Source organism: Bolinopsis microptera, chromosome 12 (genome assembly GCF_026151205.1).
Source record: "Bolinopsis microptera isolate Bmic1 chromosome 12, MBARI_Bmic_1.0, whole genome shotgun sequence".
NCBI lineage: Eukaryota > Metazoa > Ctenophora > Tentaculata > Lobata > Bolinopsidae > Bolinopsis > Bolinopsis microptera.
The window spans coordinates 2723585-2741300 of NC_087083.1; the positions used below are offsets into that span (position 1 = coordinate 2723585).

The following is a 17716-nucleotide window of genomic DNA, read 5'->3' on the forward strand; positions in this document are numbered from 1 at the left end:
TAAATAAAAATCCTGTCACTGTTTTGAACCAGTTTATTTTGGTAGAACTTTGGAGAAATAAATCAACTGCAGAGAAATAGAGCATTACGTGTGAAATAATAATGAACGATTTTGGATGTAAGTGTACTGAATTAGAGATCATCTTCATTCATCCAACCGCAAAGAGACGGACCTTTAGTCAATCCAATATAACACACTAGACTGAACTTAAACATGTACTGTTAACAGTGTACTGTTAACATGTACTGGTTAAAGCAGAGTTAAAAAAACGAAGTTTAAAATTAAAAGCTAGAAGGCAATCAAAACCATAAAAAATCTGAATTTTTTTCAACTTTTTTTGGACGTTTTTTTAATTTTAGCAAATGATTTTTAAATCCATTTTTCATACACTAAGCAAAAAAAGCAGTCTATAATAATTATAAGTAAAAATGTTAAAATATGTGTACATGATCATTATCTAATATCACATATCATCTTCATCAAATGGGTTTTCGTGCAGGGAGATATCCCGGTTTGTCTTCTACTTTATCGAGATGGGTGGTATATGGTAGAAGGTATCGTAGCTGACATAAGCCACCGATGGTCGCCTATACCAAGTGGGTAGGTTTAGATAAAGCTTAAGCTGTACTTTAGGCATTCAAGTATCTCTCTAGTAGAGCAGTTGGGATCGTTCATTGCCCGGTACGACTACGAGTTGGACAGACAACCAGTTGTAAGACAAAATGAGGTAGAAGAAGCCGAAGATCAACTTCAAGATAGTGATCATGCAATAATGTGATATTTACAATTCAGATTGTTAAAATTTTATGATACCTTGTTTTTATTGATTCAACAATATAGCTTAGTCTAATGATAGCAATTGAAATTGACTGAAATTAAAAAGTTGTCATATTCTGGACAAAAAGTTCGAAATGGAAAAATTTTTGAACAAAATTCAACGGACTTTAACTTGGACGGACATTAATTGAACGGACTTTATTTGAACGGACATTAAAGTGAACGCTAGGGCCTCCAGCGTTCAAGTAATGTCCGATAAGGTAACTTCGAGTGTGGACCGTGCTTTATGCTCAAAAGAGGAAATACCAACTTGCGAAATTTAAAATATTGTCCTAACAAAACTGACGCTTACTTTGGTTAATTAACAACATTACAGCCAGAATGATTGTCCCCAGACATTTCCGATTTACTTTGCAAACGAGTTATAGCCAGCTTGTAAACCATGTTTCTACATTCTACTCGTAGGTGCAGGTGCTTTATTTGTGTATTCTCATCATTCTCGATGTCATTTAAATTAATCTTATTTCCTTAAATAAAGTTTGTGAATTGTATGCAGAACGTAAAATTTCGAAGTAAAACTGTATTATTTTTTCGAACCCTCCGTTATCAAAGTTGGTACATGTAATATTTTGATAAGGCGATGAACTAACAGAAAGAGAGAAAGTGAGCACACGCGTTTACCTCATAATAATTGTATTACCAAAATGTTAAAACAAGCTTCAAGTAAAATTTTGATTAAGTCATCATTTTATCTGCTAGAAGCGCAGCTGACTATCAATTGAACTGTAAAGAAAGTATACAATTTCTCACGTCGCGTATTATTTAATTACCTCATGCAAAACTCGCCCAAAAGCCTTGCTTTTGCTTATCAGTATCACGTCATTCTTGAACTGCAGTGGGTAATCTGCAGTGGGTAATCTCATTTAACCCCATGACACTTGGTGCAAGAGTTCTGTCAACTATAAAAAAGGACAAAATTTCGATCTAGCATATTATTTTAGTTCATCCTATCAGGAACATGGGTTCAATGTTCATGCATAGTTTTCAATTCGATATGATTTGATTTTTAGTAAACCCCGAATGATCACTCCTCCTTTATAAAAATTTGGGCAAGTTTCCATAAACGATATTTTATGATCGGCGACGATAATCGCTTATTGAGCGCTTTTTCGGCGCTTTTTTTTTTAAAAACCGTTTACAATCGCTTTTTTTACGATTATAAACGGTTCAAAAAAAATCGCTTATAATCGACTATAATTGGTGTCATAATTCAAAAAAGCGCTTTTTTGAATTTAAAAGCGCTTATAAGCGCTTTTAAGCGCTTACTAGCGTCGCTGAGCGACTTGAAAGCGGTTTTCCAGTAGGATTGGCGCCAAAAACGGGTGGATAAGCGGTTGGCCGGATAAGCGATTCGTGGGCGCTTAATTGAACCAATTATAAGCGATTATAAGCGCTTATAATTGGGGTGCAATTTAGCTGTTTGTAAAGCGCAAATAAAGCGCTTATAAGCGCTTTTAAAATTGAGTCAGGAAAACGCTATATTACATCTTATAACCGCTTATAATCGATTATAAGCGTTTTTTTAGAAATCGCTTATTACGGCTAATTCATCGCTATTTCACCGCTTTTACCGCTTTTCCTATCATCCATGGCCAGGTGAGCAGGAATTAAAAAGCGCTTATAAGCGCTTTTTCGATGCTGCCCCTAGCCTGGTCGGAACGGGGTAGTGCCCGGAATTTAAAAGCGCTTATAAGCGATTTCTCAATTCCCCTTAACCTGGTCAGAACTTGCATGTGCTTTTCTGAGCAACCTGGGGTGCACCGGCAGAGTCAGGATTTAAAAGCGCTTATAGGCGCTTATGATCGCTTTTCTACCACTTTTCCTATCACCCATGGCATGGGTTGGCAAGAATTATAAAGCGCTTATAAGCGTTTTTCAATGCTGCCCCTTAGCTGGTCGGAACGGGGGAGTGCCCGGAATTTAAAAGCGCTTATAAGCGCTTTTTCAATGCCGCCCCTAACCTGGTCGGAACGGGGTGCCCCGAATTTAAAAGCGCTTATAAGCGATTTCTCAATTCCCCTTAACCTGGTCGGAACTGGAGAGTGCCAACTTGCATGTGCTTTTCTGAGCAACCTGGGGTGCACCGGCAGAGTCAGGATTTAAAAGCGCTTATGATCGCTTTTCTACCGCTTTTCCTATCACCCATGGCCTGGTTGGCAAGAATTAGAAAGCGCTTATAAGCGCTTTTTCAATGCTGCCACTAACCTGGTCGGAACGGGGGAGTGCCCGGAATTAAAAAGCGCTCATTAGCGCTTTTTTAATGCTGCGCTTATAAGCGATTTCTCAATTCCCCTTAACCTGGTCAGAACTGGAAATCAGTGTGCCCGCTTATAGTTATAAGTGCTTTTCTGTGCAACCTGGGGTCACCGGCAGAATCAGGATTTAAAAGCGCTTATGATCGCTTTTCTACCGCTTTTCCTATCACCCATGGCCTGGTTGGCAAGAATTAGAAAGCGCTTATAAGCGCTTTTTCAATGCTGCCACTAACCTGGTCGGAACGGGGGAGTGCCCGGAATTAAAAAGCGCTCATAAGCGCTTTTTAAATGCTGCCCCAGGCCCCTAACCTGGTCGGAACTGGAAATCAGAGTGCCCGCTTATAAGTGCTTTTCTGAGCAACCTGGGGTACACGGCAGAGTCAGGATTTAAAAGCGCTTATGATCGCTTTTCTACCGCTTTTCCTATCACTCATGGCCTGGTTGGCAAGAATTAGAAAGCGCTTATAAGCGCTTTTTCAATGCTGCCACTAACCTGGTCGAAACGGGGGAGTGCCCGGAATTAAAAAGCGCTCATTAGCGCTTTTTTAATGCTGCGCTTATAAGTGATTTCTCAATTCCCCTTAACCTGGTCAGAACTGGAAATCAGTGTGCCCGCTTATAGTTATAAGTGCTTTTCTGTGCAACCTGGGGTCACCGGCAGAATCAGGATTTAAAAGCGCTTATAGGCGCTTATGATCGCTTTTCTACCGCTTCTACTAAATCGCTCGCCCAAATTTTAAGGAAATTCTTGTGAAAAGGCCCTTTGGGGCATGAAAGTGATATATATCGGTGTATTTTTGGACGCTGATTCCGAATCAACCCCCATGACGTAGGGTTAAAATGCTTCCCTGGAGAGTTATGGGCAAAAAACCGTTTTGGTCACGTGACAGGCTAGTAAAATACGAATTCGATTGTTTAGGGCCCGGGTTAGGGTTAGGCTTGTGGTAAGGGTTATGGTTAACTTCGGGGTTATGGTTAGGGTTAGGGTTGGGATTAGGATTTATGTAAAACCGTTTTGTACGGCTGCAAAACCATAAAAACCAAAGTCACGTGAAATTTTTGGTCGAGCGAATTAGTAAAAGCTGAGTTGGACTCCAATATATGGAACAAATATTTTACGAGTGTCACCCGTCAATTCTCGCAATCACATTCAACATTGCGCTTCGCTATAGTTTGGTAAAAATTCACCACTAGACTGGGCCTCGCCAAGCTGTGAATTGAAAGATTGACATCGCATTGTGAGTCAATATTTTATTTTGTCTCATGTTAGTTCATGCTGTAAAATGGGCATATCAGCTTGTTTACCGATTACCGCGCAATTGTTTAATTTACTTATGACTATGTCACGACGCGACCTGAATGATACAAATAGACCCAATACCCATGGTTAACAGGTGATACTCTTAATTGACGGATGTTACTCGTCTAAAGTAGCGCGCGCCGCTTTCTTCTCGAAATGCCACGATGGCACGTGCTATGTCGGGCCAGACCAGTAACATGTAACATGCAATGGTCAAGTGATACTCTTAAAATATTTATCACAAATATAAGCAATTAGACCGGCGACAATTAAGTGTCTTGCATGCTTATAAACACGTTTTGCATGGTATAAATACGTCTTGTATGGTTATAAACACACAAACTTATGGTTATAACTATATATAATACAGCCATGAGGGGTGATTCGGAATTGAAGCGTCCTTGTAGGTTAATAACCTACCAGGGCGCGCGCCGAGTTGGACTCGTCGACGTTGACCATTGTTAATGATCTGGCCCGGCGCGCGCTACTTCATAGCACTTGCCATCGACTTCGAGAAGAAAGCGGCGCTACTTCGAAGAAATTTAGACGAGTAACATCCGTCAATCGTCGACGGTCCTAATATTTAAAGCAAATATATTACGAGTATCACCCGTTAAAAGCGTCCAAAATCTATACTAATTTTATCATAATTTAAAGCATTTTTAATTATTATTGTATTATTATTACTCTGTATTTAGTATGTATGCACGACTGCCTACGTGCAAATTAGGTGAAAAGCAAAAGGTTGGGAACCAATATATGGTTGCCAAAATCGATGGAGGGTTGGCGGCTAAATCAAAGCCCAACGGCTCTGGATTAGGGGTGGACGATAAAATAAACTTGCTCAGATTTTAAAATTTTTTGTAACACTGTTTTCTAGAGACTGTGAGAATTTTCACAATACCAAATTTGTCATACCTTTTTGGAAAGATCGGTGAGTTTCGCCTCACTAGCTGGGTGCCTTTTGTTCTATCCAGAGCCCTTGCGCTTGCAGTAGCGCGCGCCCACTCACGTCTTGATGTACTTGTGAAACAAGCGCGCCCGAAGTGGCGCGAAAGCACATGGTTAGGTGAAGGGTGCCATATTTGATGGTGCGCGGCTTTTGGAGCAAAGTAGATGTAAAAGTCGCGTAATTTGACCAAATTCGTTGATTTTTGTCGTATTATTTCGGACACTTTCCTCGTAAGTCTATGAGTACAGAGTGAGAGCTCACCAATTTTTGTTGCAATCGGAGGTCGGGAAGGATACTCAATATCTATTTGTTTGAAGAAAATTGTGCTGGCCGAAATTAGTGCTAAAAAACTATCCTACTATACAGTCGGCACGCGCGGCTCACTGTTGATGGCGCACTACCTATCTGGATATAATAGAGCAACGGCAGCACGAAGGCACATGGTTAAGTTAGGTGCAAAATAATCAAACATGCAGAAACTCTTAGCTTTATTGCATTGTATATCATGTGTACGCTTATTTTTGTATAAAAACCGCGACCGGCTCTTGCTAATTCGCTCGCCCAAAAATTTCACGTGACCTTGGTTTTTATGGTTTTGCAGCCGTACAAAACAATTTTACATAAACCCTAATATAATCCCAACCATAACCCCGAAGCTATCCATAACCTGCGTACCTTAATCCAAACCCTAACATGAGCCCTAAACAATCGAAATCATGTTTTACTAGCCTGTCACGTGACTAAAATGGTTTTTGCCCATGTAACTCTCCAGGGAAATATTTTTACCCTACGTCATGGCGGGTGATTCGGGATCAGCGTCCAAAAAATACACCGATTTAGATCAATGTCATACCCAAAGGCCTTTTCACAAGAATTTTCTTAAAATTTGGGCGAGCGATTTCGTAGGAGCGATTCAAACGCGCAATCTGGCGCGGTTTATTTGTTGCAGTTTTACTATCTAATAATCAAATTTTACAAGCTATCTCAGCACGCCTGCACGCGCACGGCTTTACTAGCGTATATGTACATTACTTTTTTCCTATTGGTACTCAGCGTGCACTTGTTTTTATGTCCACGATTGATTATGAACAAGTACGTGAATGCTGGTCACGCACACACTAACTTTCAATGAGCACCGCACTTTTTTCAGACGTCGTGATTCGCTCAGCCCGACTAGAGATTCCTTGGAATGACATAAACAGGCCTGTCATACTCGTTGACAGACTGAGCGTGGCCCAGCGCAATAATTTAATGTGAAGTGTGTATGACTGATGACGCAGCGCGCATCGACCGCCACCAGGACAACCACCACCATTAACAACATATAAATAAACGCTTTACAATTTCTGACAATTATTGTCAGAGAACTTTGCCGCGCCGTGCACTTAGCCTTCTTGCTTGGCTTCTAGATCGCCAGTCAAACAACTATGTTTAAATCCATGTTGATAAATGATAGATAAATCGGTAAAAACCAGCAATAAAAAGTGATTGTAATCGCTTATAACTTATAACCGCTTTTCAAATCCTTAGGGGCAGCATTAAAAAAGTGCTTATAAGCGCTTTCTAATTCCTGCCAATCAGCCCATGGGTGATGGGAAAAGCGGTAGATAAGCGATCATAAGCGCCTATAAGCGCTTTTAAATCCTGACTCTGCCGGTGCACCCCAGTTTGCTCAGAAAAGCACATACGAGTGGGCACTCTCCAGTTCCGACCAGGTTGAAGGGAATTGAGAAATCGCTTATAACTATAAGCGCTTTTAAATTCCGGGCACTCCCCCGTTCGGACCAGGTTAGGGGCAGCATTGAAAAAGTGCTTATAAGCGCCTTTTAATTCCGGGCACTCCCCCGTTGCGACCAGGTTAGTGGCAGCATTGAAAAAGCGCTTATAAGCGCTTTCTAATTCCTGCCAACCAGGCCATGGGCGATAGGAAAAGCGGCAGAAAAGCGATCATAAGCGCCTTTAAGCGCTTTTAAATCCTGACTCTGCCGGTGCACCCCAGGTTGCACAGAAAAGAACTTATAAGCGGGCACTCTGATTTCCAGTTCCGACCAGGTTAAGGGGAATTCAGAAATCACTTAAAAGCGCATATTAATTCCAGGCACTCCCCCGTTCCGACCAGGTTAGGGGTAGCATTGAAAAAGCGCTTAAAATTCTTGCCAACCAGGCCATGGGTAATGGGAAAAGCGGTAGAAAAGCGATCATAAGCGCCTATAAGCGCTTTTAAATCCTGACTCTGCCGGTGCACCCGAGGTTGCACAGAAAAGCACTTATAAGCGGGCACTCTGATTTCTAGTTCCGACCAGGTTAAGGGGAATTGAGAAATCGCTTATAAGCGCTTATTAATTCCAGGCACTCCCCCGTTCCGACCAGGTTAAGGGCAGCATTGAAAAAACGCTTATAAGCGCTTTATAATTCTTGCCAACCAGGCCATGGGTGATGGGAAAAGCGGTAGAAAAGCAATCATAAGCGCCTATAAGCGCTTTTAAATCCTGACTCTGCCAGTGCACCCCAGGTTGCTCAGAAAAGCACATGCAAGTGGGCACTCTCCAGTTCCGACCAGGTTGAAGAGAATTGAGAAATCGTTATAAGCGCCTTTTAATTCCGGGCACTCCCCCGTTGCGACCAGGTTAGTGGCAGCATTGAAAAAGCGCTTATAGGGCGATAGGAAAAGCGGTAGAAAAGCGATCATAAGCGCCTATAAGCGCTTTTAAATCCTGACTCTGCCGGTGCACCCCAGGTTGCTCAGAAAAGCACATGAAAGTTCCAACCAGGTTAAGGGGAATTGAGAAATCGCTTATAAGCGCTTTTAAATTCCGGGCACTACCCCGTTCCGACCAGGCTAGGGGCAACATCGAAAAAGCGCTTATAAGCGCTTTTTAATTCCTGCTCACCTGGCCATGGATGATAGGAAAAGCGGTAGAAAAGCGATCATAAGCGCTTTTTAATCCTGACTCTGCCGGTGCACCCCAGGTTGCACAGAAAAGAACTTATAAGCGGGCACTCTGATTTCCAGTTCCGACCAGGTTAAGGGGAATTCAGAAATCGCTTATAAGCTCATATTAATTCCAGGCATTCCCCCGTTCCGACCAGGTTAGGGGTAGCATTGAAAAAGCGCTTAAAATTCTTGCCAACCAGGCCATGGGTAATGGGAAAAGCGCTAGAAAAGCGATCATAAGCGCCTATAAGCGCTTTTAAATCCTGACTCTGCCGGTGCACCCGAGGTTGCACAGAAAAGCACTTATAAGCGGGCACTCTGATTTCTAGTTCCGACCAGGTTAAGGGGAATTGAGAAATCGCTTATAAGCGCTTTTTAATTCCGGGCACACCCCCGTTCCGAACAGGTTAGGGGCAGCATTGAAAAAACGCTTATAAGCGCTTTATAATTCTTGCCAACCAGGCCATGGGTGATGGGAAAAGCGGTAGAAAAGCAATCATAAGCGCCTATAAGCGCTTTTAAATCCTGACTCTGCCGGTGCACTCCAGTTCCGACCAGGTTGAAGAGAATTGAGAAATCGTTTATAAGCGCTTTTTAATTCCGGGCACACCCCCGTTCCGAACAGGTTAGGGGCAGCATTGAAAAAACGCTTATAAGCGCTTTATAATTCTTGCCAACCAGGCCATGGGTGATAGGAAAAGCGGTAGAAAAGCGATCATAAGCGCTTTTTAATCCTGACTCTGCCGGTGCACCCCAGGTTGCTCAAAAAAGCACTTATAAGCGGGCACTCTGATTTCCAGTTCCGACCAGGTTAGGGGCAGCATTTAAAAAGCGCTTTTGAGCGCTTTTTTATTCCGGGCACTCCCCCGTTCCGACCAGGTAAGGGGCAGCATTGAAAAAACGCTAATAAGCGCTTTATAATTCTTGCCAACCCGTGCCATGGGTGATAAGAAAAGTGGTAGAAAAGCGATCATAAGCGCCTATAAGCGCTTTTAAATCCTGACTCTGCCGGTGCACCCCAGGTTGCTCAGAAAAGCACATGAAAGTTCCAACCAGGGGAATTGAGGGGAATTGAGGGGAATTGAGAAATCGCTTATAAGCGCTTTTAAATTCCAGGCACTACCCCGTTCCGACCAGGCTAGGGGCAACATCGAAAAAGCGCTTATAAGCGCTTTTTAATTCCTGCTCACCTGGCCATGGATGATAGGAAAAGCGGTAAAAGCGGTGAAATAGCGATGAATTAGCCGTAATAAGCGATTTCTACAAAAACGCTTATAATCGATTATAAGCGGTTATAAGATGTAATATAGCGTTTTCCTGACTCAATTTTAAAAGCGCTTATAAGCGCTTTATTTGCGCTTTACAAACAGCTAAATTGCACCCCAATTATAAGCGCTTATAATCGCTTATAAATGGTTCAAAAAAGCGCCCACGAATCGCTTATCCGGCCAACCGCTTATCCACCCGTTTTTGGCGCCAATCCTACTGGAAAACCGCTTTCAAATCGCTCAGCGACGCTAGTAAGCGCTTAAAAGCGCTTATAAGCGCTTTTAAATTCAAAAAAGCGCTTTTTTGAATTATGACACCAATTATAGTCGATTATAAGCGATTTTTTTTTAACCGTTTATAATCGTAAAAAAAGCGATTGTAAACGGTTTTTTTTTTTAAAAGCGCCGAAAAAGCGCCCAATAAGCGATTATCGGCGCCGATCATAAAATATCGTTTATGGAAACTTGCCAAAATTTGTATTTAAAAAAATCAGGACACCATTTTTGAAACACCCTGTACATACTTACATAGTCTAGATTGTAGTCTTTGATAATTGTTGATCTGCTGAGTAAGATTCAGATATTTACCAATAAGTGACACGTGACGTGTCACAAGTGCTTCATCTCTCCGTCAGGGCATCTGACACCACGTGCACAACATTTACTCGAATAGTTGAACAACATAGGGAAGTAGACCTGACTCTATATTTCTTGATGAGATCATCCCACACTATGATATTGAGTAGGTACCATTAGCTGTCACGTGATAAGACTGCAGCTGTCACGTGATAAGACTGCAGAGGCACGTGATAAGACTGCAGAGGCACGTGATAAGACTGCAGAGGCACGTGACTGCAGGAGTCACGTGGCTGCAGGAGTCACAACATTTACCGTCACCAGACTGGGAATACTTCATCATAAACATGTAAAAATCTTTCTACAGAAACCAATCAGTATTTACACATCATTCTTATGGCGTAACTGAATAACGATATTCTGATATTCGATAAGTAATTACTTTTGACTTTTATCCGTGCATTGACCTTATTCTTGGTGCAGCATTAGAATTACATGGTACATTTTGGTGTTCTTAAAAGACTTTTATCTAGATACATTATTTTATTTCGATTTTTCTAACAGGGCCCATTTGCAACCGGCTATAGTTAAAAGCGTTATCCTTGTTTGTAAATAAACTACACTATTTGACTATCTTTGACAAAAATTCGTAAGTCGATGAATTAAAGAACAATTGCTTAAAAGTTAATATTAAAAACAAATAATGCTTTTAGTTTTTGCGTTTTTGGACACGAAGGAAAACACACGACGTAAGGCTAGAAATCTTCGTAAAACTACATCATTAGAGCCTCAAATTATTTGTTATATAGTAGTGTTGAAAATATTAAAAACATTATAACGAACCGCAGACTAGATTTTCATGAGAGTTTGACCCGCATCTTGCTAAACAAAATACTTAAAATAAGTTGTGAGAAATTAGGGTATTAACGAGATTTGGTAACAGTGACACTTTGACACTATTTCTCAAACACCAAGTGACTGTGAATGGCTATCAATGCTTTATTACTTTATTTATTTCATCTGAAAATGTTTTTTTTCTGATGATTTTAATTAATTAATTAACTAATTATTCCCAGTAACTGTAAAACTAGGAAAACTGCCTCTAGTTGAACTGTTATAGTGTTATTCTGCTGTTATAGTGTTATTCTGCTGTTATAGTGTTATTCTGCTGTTATAGTGTTATTCTGCTGTTTTGGTGTTATTCTGCTGTTATAGTGTTATTCTGCTGTTTTAGTGTTATTCTGCTGTTGAAAACAGTGTATTATATTTATTATCAGTGCCGTACAGCCGTACTAAAATTCTGCTGAAAAAAATATCATGGTGGTCACAATTTAGGATATTATCTTAACGGGTGATGCGCACTTAACTTTAATTTGAGTAGTATAGGGAGAGACTTCGCAAGAACTCTCAGAATTGTCAAATAATTGCCACTTCAACTTCCACAGAAAGAAATACCATATTTTGTCTGAAGATATGACATTTGCAGCAGATCATTTTTGAGAGGTATTCACTATTTCCCAGCTCATTAGTGCCTCTCACAAATCCAACTACTTAAATCCAAATTTTGTCCTTTTTTCAAGGTAATGGTTGACCCCTAGGGTTATTAATAGTTTATTAAGTAATGAGAGTGCTTTAGCCTATAAAAATGACAGCAACATCCGTTTTAGATGTATTTCTTGATTTGCAGAATCTGCAAGTTAATACATTTTACTCGAAGAAGCTTTTCTTTTCAATGTTTTTCATTTTAAAGTAATTTAAATGTTACCGTATTTTATTGTTATATGTATATAACTAATATTGTCATTCGTCCAGCCATGTCACTGTAACAGCCATGTAACTATAACATACTAACTATAATCTGTTTAACAACTAAGATTGAATGTATTTATTGAATTTATAATGGGATGGATCATGGGAATGGTTAGTCTAAACTACATATAAAAAAGGCTGAATCTAACTTGAAAAGCACTAATAACACAATTAAATTCCCTATAGATCACATAATGCTACTTTTCATTTTTGCTGCCATATCGGCAGTCATTCTGTCGCCCGCCTACGCTAAAAAACCTGTAGATTTCCAAACTATGCAAATCAACTACGCTCCCGACCACGCCCTGGACATAAAGGAGGGAGAAACCCAGATTTTCAGGTAGCATATTAATATTATCCAATTATTTAATTATATAGCAAAACATTTAACATTCATCTCTTTCTTTACTTTTACCGTCAACATTTTTTCAGTGAGCCATAACATGCAGGTGCTGTGAAACTAACAAATACCACTTTTACAAAACTTAACTTACTAACTTAGCACTAACTCATAACTTATTACTGTACTTAGCTTATCACTTAGCTTATATTTATCTAACTTATAATTTTATTTATAATTTTACTTATAATTTTACTTATAATTTTACTTATAATTTTACTTGTAATTTTACTTATAATTTTACTTATAATTTTACTTATAATTTTACTTATAATTTTACTTATAATTTTACTTATAATTTTACTTATAATTTTACTTGTTTACAGGGCTCCACTCTGCAAAGGAGGTCTGCTGAACGGCTGGTCCTTCAAAGCGAAGGTATACATGATGAACGAACCTTGGGATTCTGCCGAGATAGGAGATGCTAACTGGCTCCACATCCAAGTCTCCAATGGGTGAGTTCTAAAGTTATGTGCGGATTGCTTGCGGAGATGTATCATTCATACATCTGGCATACGTGGTATACCTGCATTCTTCTAGCGTTCTACTCATCATTTGAGTAGTATGCAAGTAAATCCCTGTGTATATTGATCAAGTTTATGCTGTTCATATTCAAGTATGATATTCCGTAAGGATGAAACTTGATACTGATTGATAAACTATAATAGCAACATGCTTCTTTCTCAGGCCGAGCTTTACAACGATTGTCCGAGATAACGCACAGGAAGCTAAAAAAGCCGGTTATGACCCGAAACCTGCTACTTCTCCGTTTACTTACGACAGCGCAACGTGTAAGCCAACCTGTAACATGTGATATATTACTATTAACTAAACTGTAACAGTTTGGCGGGAACCACCACGCTAGATCGGGGAGCGATACATTTAACTTTGAAACATATTACATATTTTAAAATAATTACAACACCACAAATCTATTATATTTATTGAGAATTATGTAATGTAACGTGATGGAAATATTTTAAACGGGCACGGGCAGATCCTGTCCAAACCTAGGATGCACTTCATGAAGAATTCGTTGTAACTTTGTTTGAAAAGCATTAATACAAAATCATAAACTCACCATGATGATCAATTAAGATTGAATTGAAGTCTGAGTAACGTAACGAAACGGAACTAAGAATATTATTCTGAATGCATTTAACAATTATCCCTTAGCTTTATACCCCGTTAAAGTAGATTTATTTGGTTCGGCCCAGTTAAAATTCTGCTACATCATTTAATAATATGATGCTCAAATTACGTTTATTTTAATGGCAAGTGTTTTCACTGTTGATTTATTGTCAATTCAAGTACATAATTACGACACATCAAAAAAGTAACATTTTAAGTTAATATCAAGGATTAAAGACAAAACGTAAACTAGTTTATAAGATTTTTAACAGATTTATATGGTCATTGTTTACTGTTTATAACAAATTATTTTGCCCAGTACACAATTATCCGTATCAAATTTCTTTATACTGAGCAGACACTTTTTTGTAATCGACAAGCCCGCTTTTGATTTTGAGATAAACATGTCATTTTATATTTATATCATAATACCATTAACAATTCGGTAACAGATCATAGTTGAATTTAAAGATTTTAGTTTTTGACAATGTGGAAATTACTAGTTTGAAGCACCCCAGTTATACTGGACAGGATTGTACAATCAAATAATCATAATACCATCATATTACAATAAAATTATATTATTACAATAAAAATGACAGGGGGTTCGGACGATATCTACATACAGATTACAGCAAGCCACGGTACCCCGACCTTCCAATACGGTTTGGAGCTGGCAGCCAACGAGCCTAGTGATGATCTCATGATCCCCGACGGCATGGACAGGTAATTACTGATTAAATACAAGACTCATTACCATGATTAGTCTATTTTCAACCAGTTTTGAGGACGTTTTGCAAACTTTGATCAAACTTTGATTTCAAAAGCTGATCAAGATGTTTTGTTCATTTTATTGATATGAACTGCTCTTCTTGGCAATTGTATAAATGATTCCCTTTCAGTGCGGAGACAGTCTCGGCGAGCGCTGCTACTAGAGGGTGTGGTATTCAGACCCTGGAACAGGTTGCCATCCCCCTCACCGCCCAACTTACCTCAGGTTAGCTAACTCCTTATATAGAATAATACTAGGGTCGCTGCATTTGTTGCAACGAAATTTTATAATTGTACACTGTGTTTATAGAAGTAAACTCAAAAGCTTAAAAAGAGTGGGTATTTGTAAAGGTCCAAATTAACCTTTACTCTTTAGTCTACTATAACTCCCAACTTTAAAACCTGATCACCAGGAGACACCGGTCAGTACAAGATCCCCTTCTGTTTCGAGGACACCTACGACCAGAGATCCCTGTCCCTGACCACCCTGGTCCCTGAAACAGTACACGAGGCTCCAGGTGGTGTTGCATCCTTCCTCTGCACTGACACCATGATGAACAATGGTATCTGCTACAGAGCTGTGGTGAGGAGTGACTGGCTTGATTTAATTTTTGGATTTATTGAGGAGACTATTAACTGGATACTTGATAATATGTTCAGAGCATTGTTTGAAATGCAGACTGAAGGTGACCAATTTCAGGTCACAAACCGTGGTACGAAGTTCTACGACTCGTCCGGAGCGAAAGTGAACGCAGTTATTCCAACCATCCCTAAAGAAGAGTACGGACCTGTCTACCTGCTTGTCCTTGCTCAGGGTATGATTCATGACATTATTTTAAGTATTTTAGGGTATTTCAGGGTACACTAAAACACTAAAATTTGTTGAAGACCATGTTTTAGAATTATAAAACTGTTTTTAAATTTTACCTCAGTTATTTTACAGTCTTCAAATTGGCAAGTAAAATTAATTGTCTCTATGATACACCTGGGTAAACACAAAACATCGCAGGTAACTATCACGACAAGGTTGAGTTCACCATCACAACCAAGCTGAGAAATCCATCTGGAGACGAACTCAAACTTACCGGTAACTAAGCTTTTTTAATCGAAATTATTATAAAACAATATTCAAAATTGAATACATAATGGATCTTGAATCTTGTAAAACTCAGACCCTAAAATATTAATTCCTCCGTGCGTACCAGTTCAAATTAATCACTACAAAAACCTCAACACAATATGCAACTAGACTGCACCTGCAAAATTCAAATTCTCTGTACATTGTCTACACAGCCTGTATCAACTCCTACAGCTGGAGCATATTAATTAGCACATTAATTAGCACATTAATTAGTACATTAATTAGCACATTAATTAGCACATTAATTAGCACATTAATTAGCGCATTAATTAGTACATTAATTAGCACATTAATTAGCACATTAATTAGCACATTAATTAGCACATGATTAATTCGACTCCTACAGCTGGAGCACATTATAATGATTAATTATAATTAATTAATTAATTATAATTACTTCGACAGATTTGCGAATGAAATTAGGTGCTTCCTCCGTGGCTAAATGGTTTTGGCTAGTCAATCATTAAACGTCAAATCAAGGCCTTAAACTTTCTTCTTGTCTGTTCCTCGCATATTACAAGATCGATATAAAACTATTCTGCAATTTTCAAGTGAACAAATAATGCAGTTTGTTAACCAGAAACTGCAAGTGTTATTTGATCACCCGCCTTGCATGCTGTTATCTGATCTCGAGATGACGTACGACACCTTATCAAGCCAATCAGTGTCTGAACAACTGAACATTTTCACAGGCCTAGCACTTATATTTATTCGGTACGTAGTTGTGCAAAATTACGATACATACAGGCCACAAAATGATACGTATTGCCAGATCCTGGTGGAACTAACTTGATGCATCATATTATCACGAAAGGCCCTAACTAAACCCGCCTTGCATGCTACAAGAAGAAATATTAAACTTAATGTCAATTCCATGCGGCTGATATGTGGTTGCTTAGATTAAGTTTGCCCATTATATGATTTTGACAAGATCAAGAAATCAAACTTATAGTTTTACTTAATTTTGCTCAAACTACATGCTTTTTGAAAAGACTTCAACTTATAAATTCAGTTTTCCTTTTTGTTCAAGACGCAATTAATTAATTAATAACTTAATTAATTTATTAATAATTAATGCAAGACGCATGAATTACCAAACTGTTCCCAGGGCACTCTGAGAAGGACCTGCACAGTGTGCTGACCTACCTGAAGAGTAGCTACGAGAACAAACCTGCTCCTCTTGATCACGCATTTCAGCATGAAGAAATGAAAGAGGAGCTGTAAAAGGAGAAGAAGCTGAAAAAGGAACAGTTGAAGGAGCTCAAACAGGAGCTGTAAATCATTTGTTATTGTGTGTTTTATATATATTACTACTTTACTATTAGAGTATTAGATGCCAAGACAGTTTAGCGCTTTTGGTTAAACTTATAAGTAGTTACTTGACGGCGTTCTGTCTGTCACTAGGCGGCACTCTGCCTGTCACTAGGCGGTACTCTGCCTGTCACTAGGCGGTACTCTGCCTGTCACTAGGCGGTACTCTGCCTGTCACTAGGCGGTACTCTGCCTGTCACTAGGCGGTACTCTGCCTGTCACTAGGCGGTACTCTGCCTGTCACTAGGCGGTACTCTGCCTGTCACTAGGCGGCACTCTGCCTGTCACTAGGCGGTACTCTGTCTGTCACTAGGCGGCACTCTGCCTGTCACTAGGCGGTACTCTGCCTGTCACTAGGCGGTACTCTGCCTGTCACTAGGCGGTACTCTGCCTGTCACTCCGCCATATCTTGGATCGTTTATAACACTTAAGCAGCTGAGGTCCCCGCAGGTAAATAGATACGGATTCTGGCGGTTAGATGAGCTTTGTTAGGTCTGGCCGGGGTTTTAATTGTCTTCAAATAACGTCCTATCATAAGGTAGTTGCTGTCAACAAAATATACCTCCCCACCAGAATCCACATCTATAAGTAATATTTATATTGTCTGTCATATTACTATATTGAGACTTTTACTTTTTTCTTTACCCAGGGACTTTCTTTTCTTTTTTATTAATAAGTTAATATTTTACGCTTTTATAGGTGTAATCATTGTTATTGTAGTTACTGCATATCTTGTTTTAAAAAAATTTTTTCTGAATTCTCTGTCATTATTTATACTTAGTGCTATCAAAAACAATAGTGTAATTAGCGAATTAATTACGAGAAAATCATTAAAACCAACCGAACTAGAAGAAATGTGGATAAACTAGGTTATCCGGCAGTTAATAAACATAAACATCGCGCTTAATTATTTTATCCCAAACCTAATTAATACTCTTATATAATGCCAGAATGGACATTTTAATTACACCAAGCCACAGTAATTTGCAAAACTTTTGCATACTAAAAGACGATGGGTTGGCAAGAAGTG

At 39.3% G+C, this 17716-nt stretch overlaps 1 protein-coding gene across 1 annotated transcript; it reads left to right on the forward strand.

Moving 5' to 3' along the window:
• The first annotated feature begins 12122 nt into the window (after positions 1-12122).
• On the forward strand, positions 12123-17426 carry LOC134824221 (uncharacterized). The gene is made up of 9 exons (XM_063835998.1): positions 12123-12272; positions 12659-12787; positions 13020-13123; positions 14066-14189; positions 14366-14460; positions 14648-14817; positions 14935-15049; positions 15244-15321; positions 16484-17426. The coding sequence occupies exons 1-9, from the start codon at positions 12127-12129 to the stop codon at positions 16597-16599; spliced, it is 1077 nt and encodes a 358-aa protein (XP_063692068.1). The 5' UTR covers positions 12123-12126; the 3' UTR covers positions 16600-17426.
• The last annotated feature ends 290 nt before the right edge of the window (positions 17427-17716 follow it).

Excerpts from the sequence above, each read along its gene's own strand:
- LOC134824221 (XM_063835998.1), top strand. The coding sequence starts at position 12,127 with ATGCTACTTTTCATTTTTGCTGCCATATCGGCAGTCATTCTGTCGCCC. Across the intron at positions 12,788-13,019 it reads CACATCCAAGTCTCCAATGG|GCCGAGCTTTACAACGATTG; the intron begins GTGAGTTCTAAA and ends CTTCTTTCTCAG. Across the intron at positions 14,818-14,934 it reads GTATCTGCTACAGAGCTGTG|GTCACAAACCGTGGTACGAA; the intron begins GTGAGGAGTGAC and ends GACCAATTTCAG.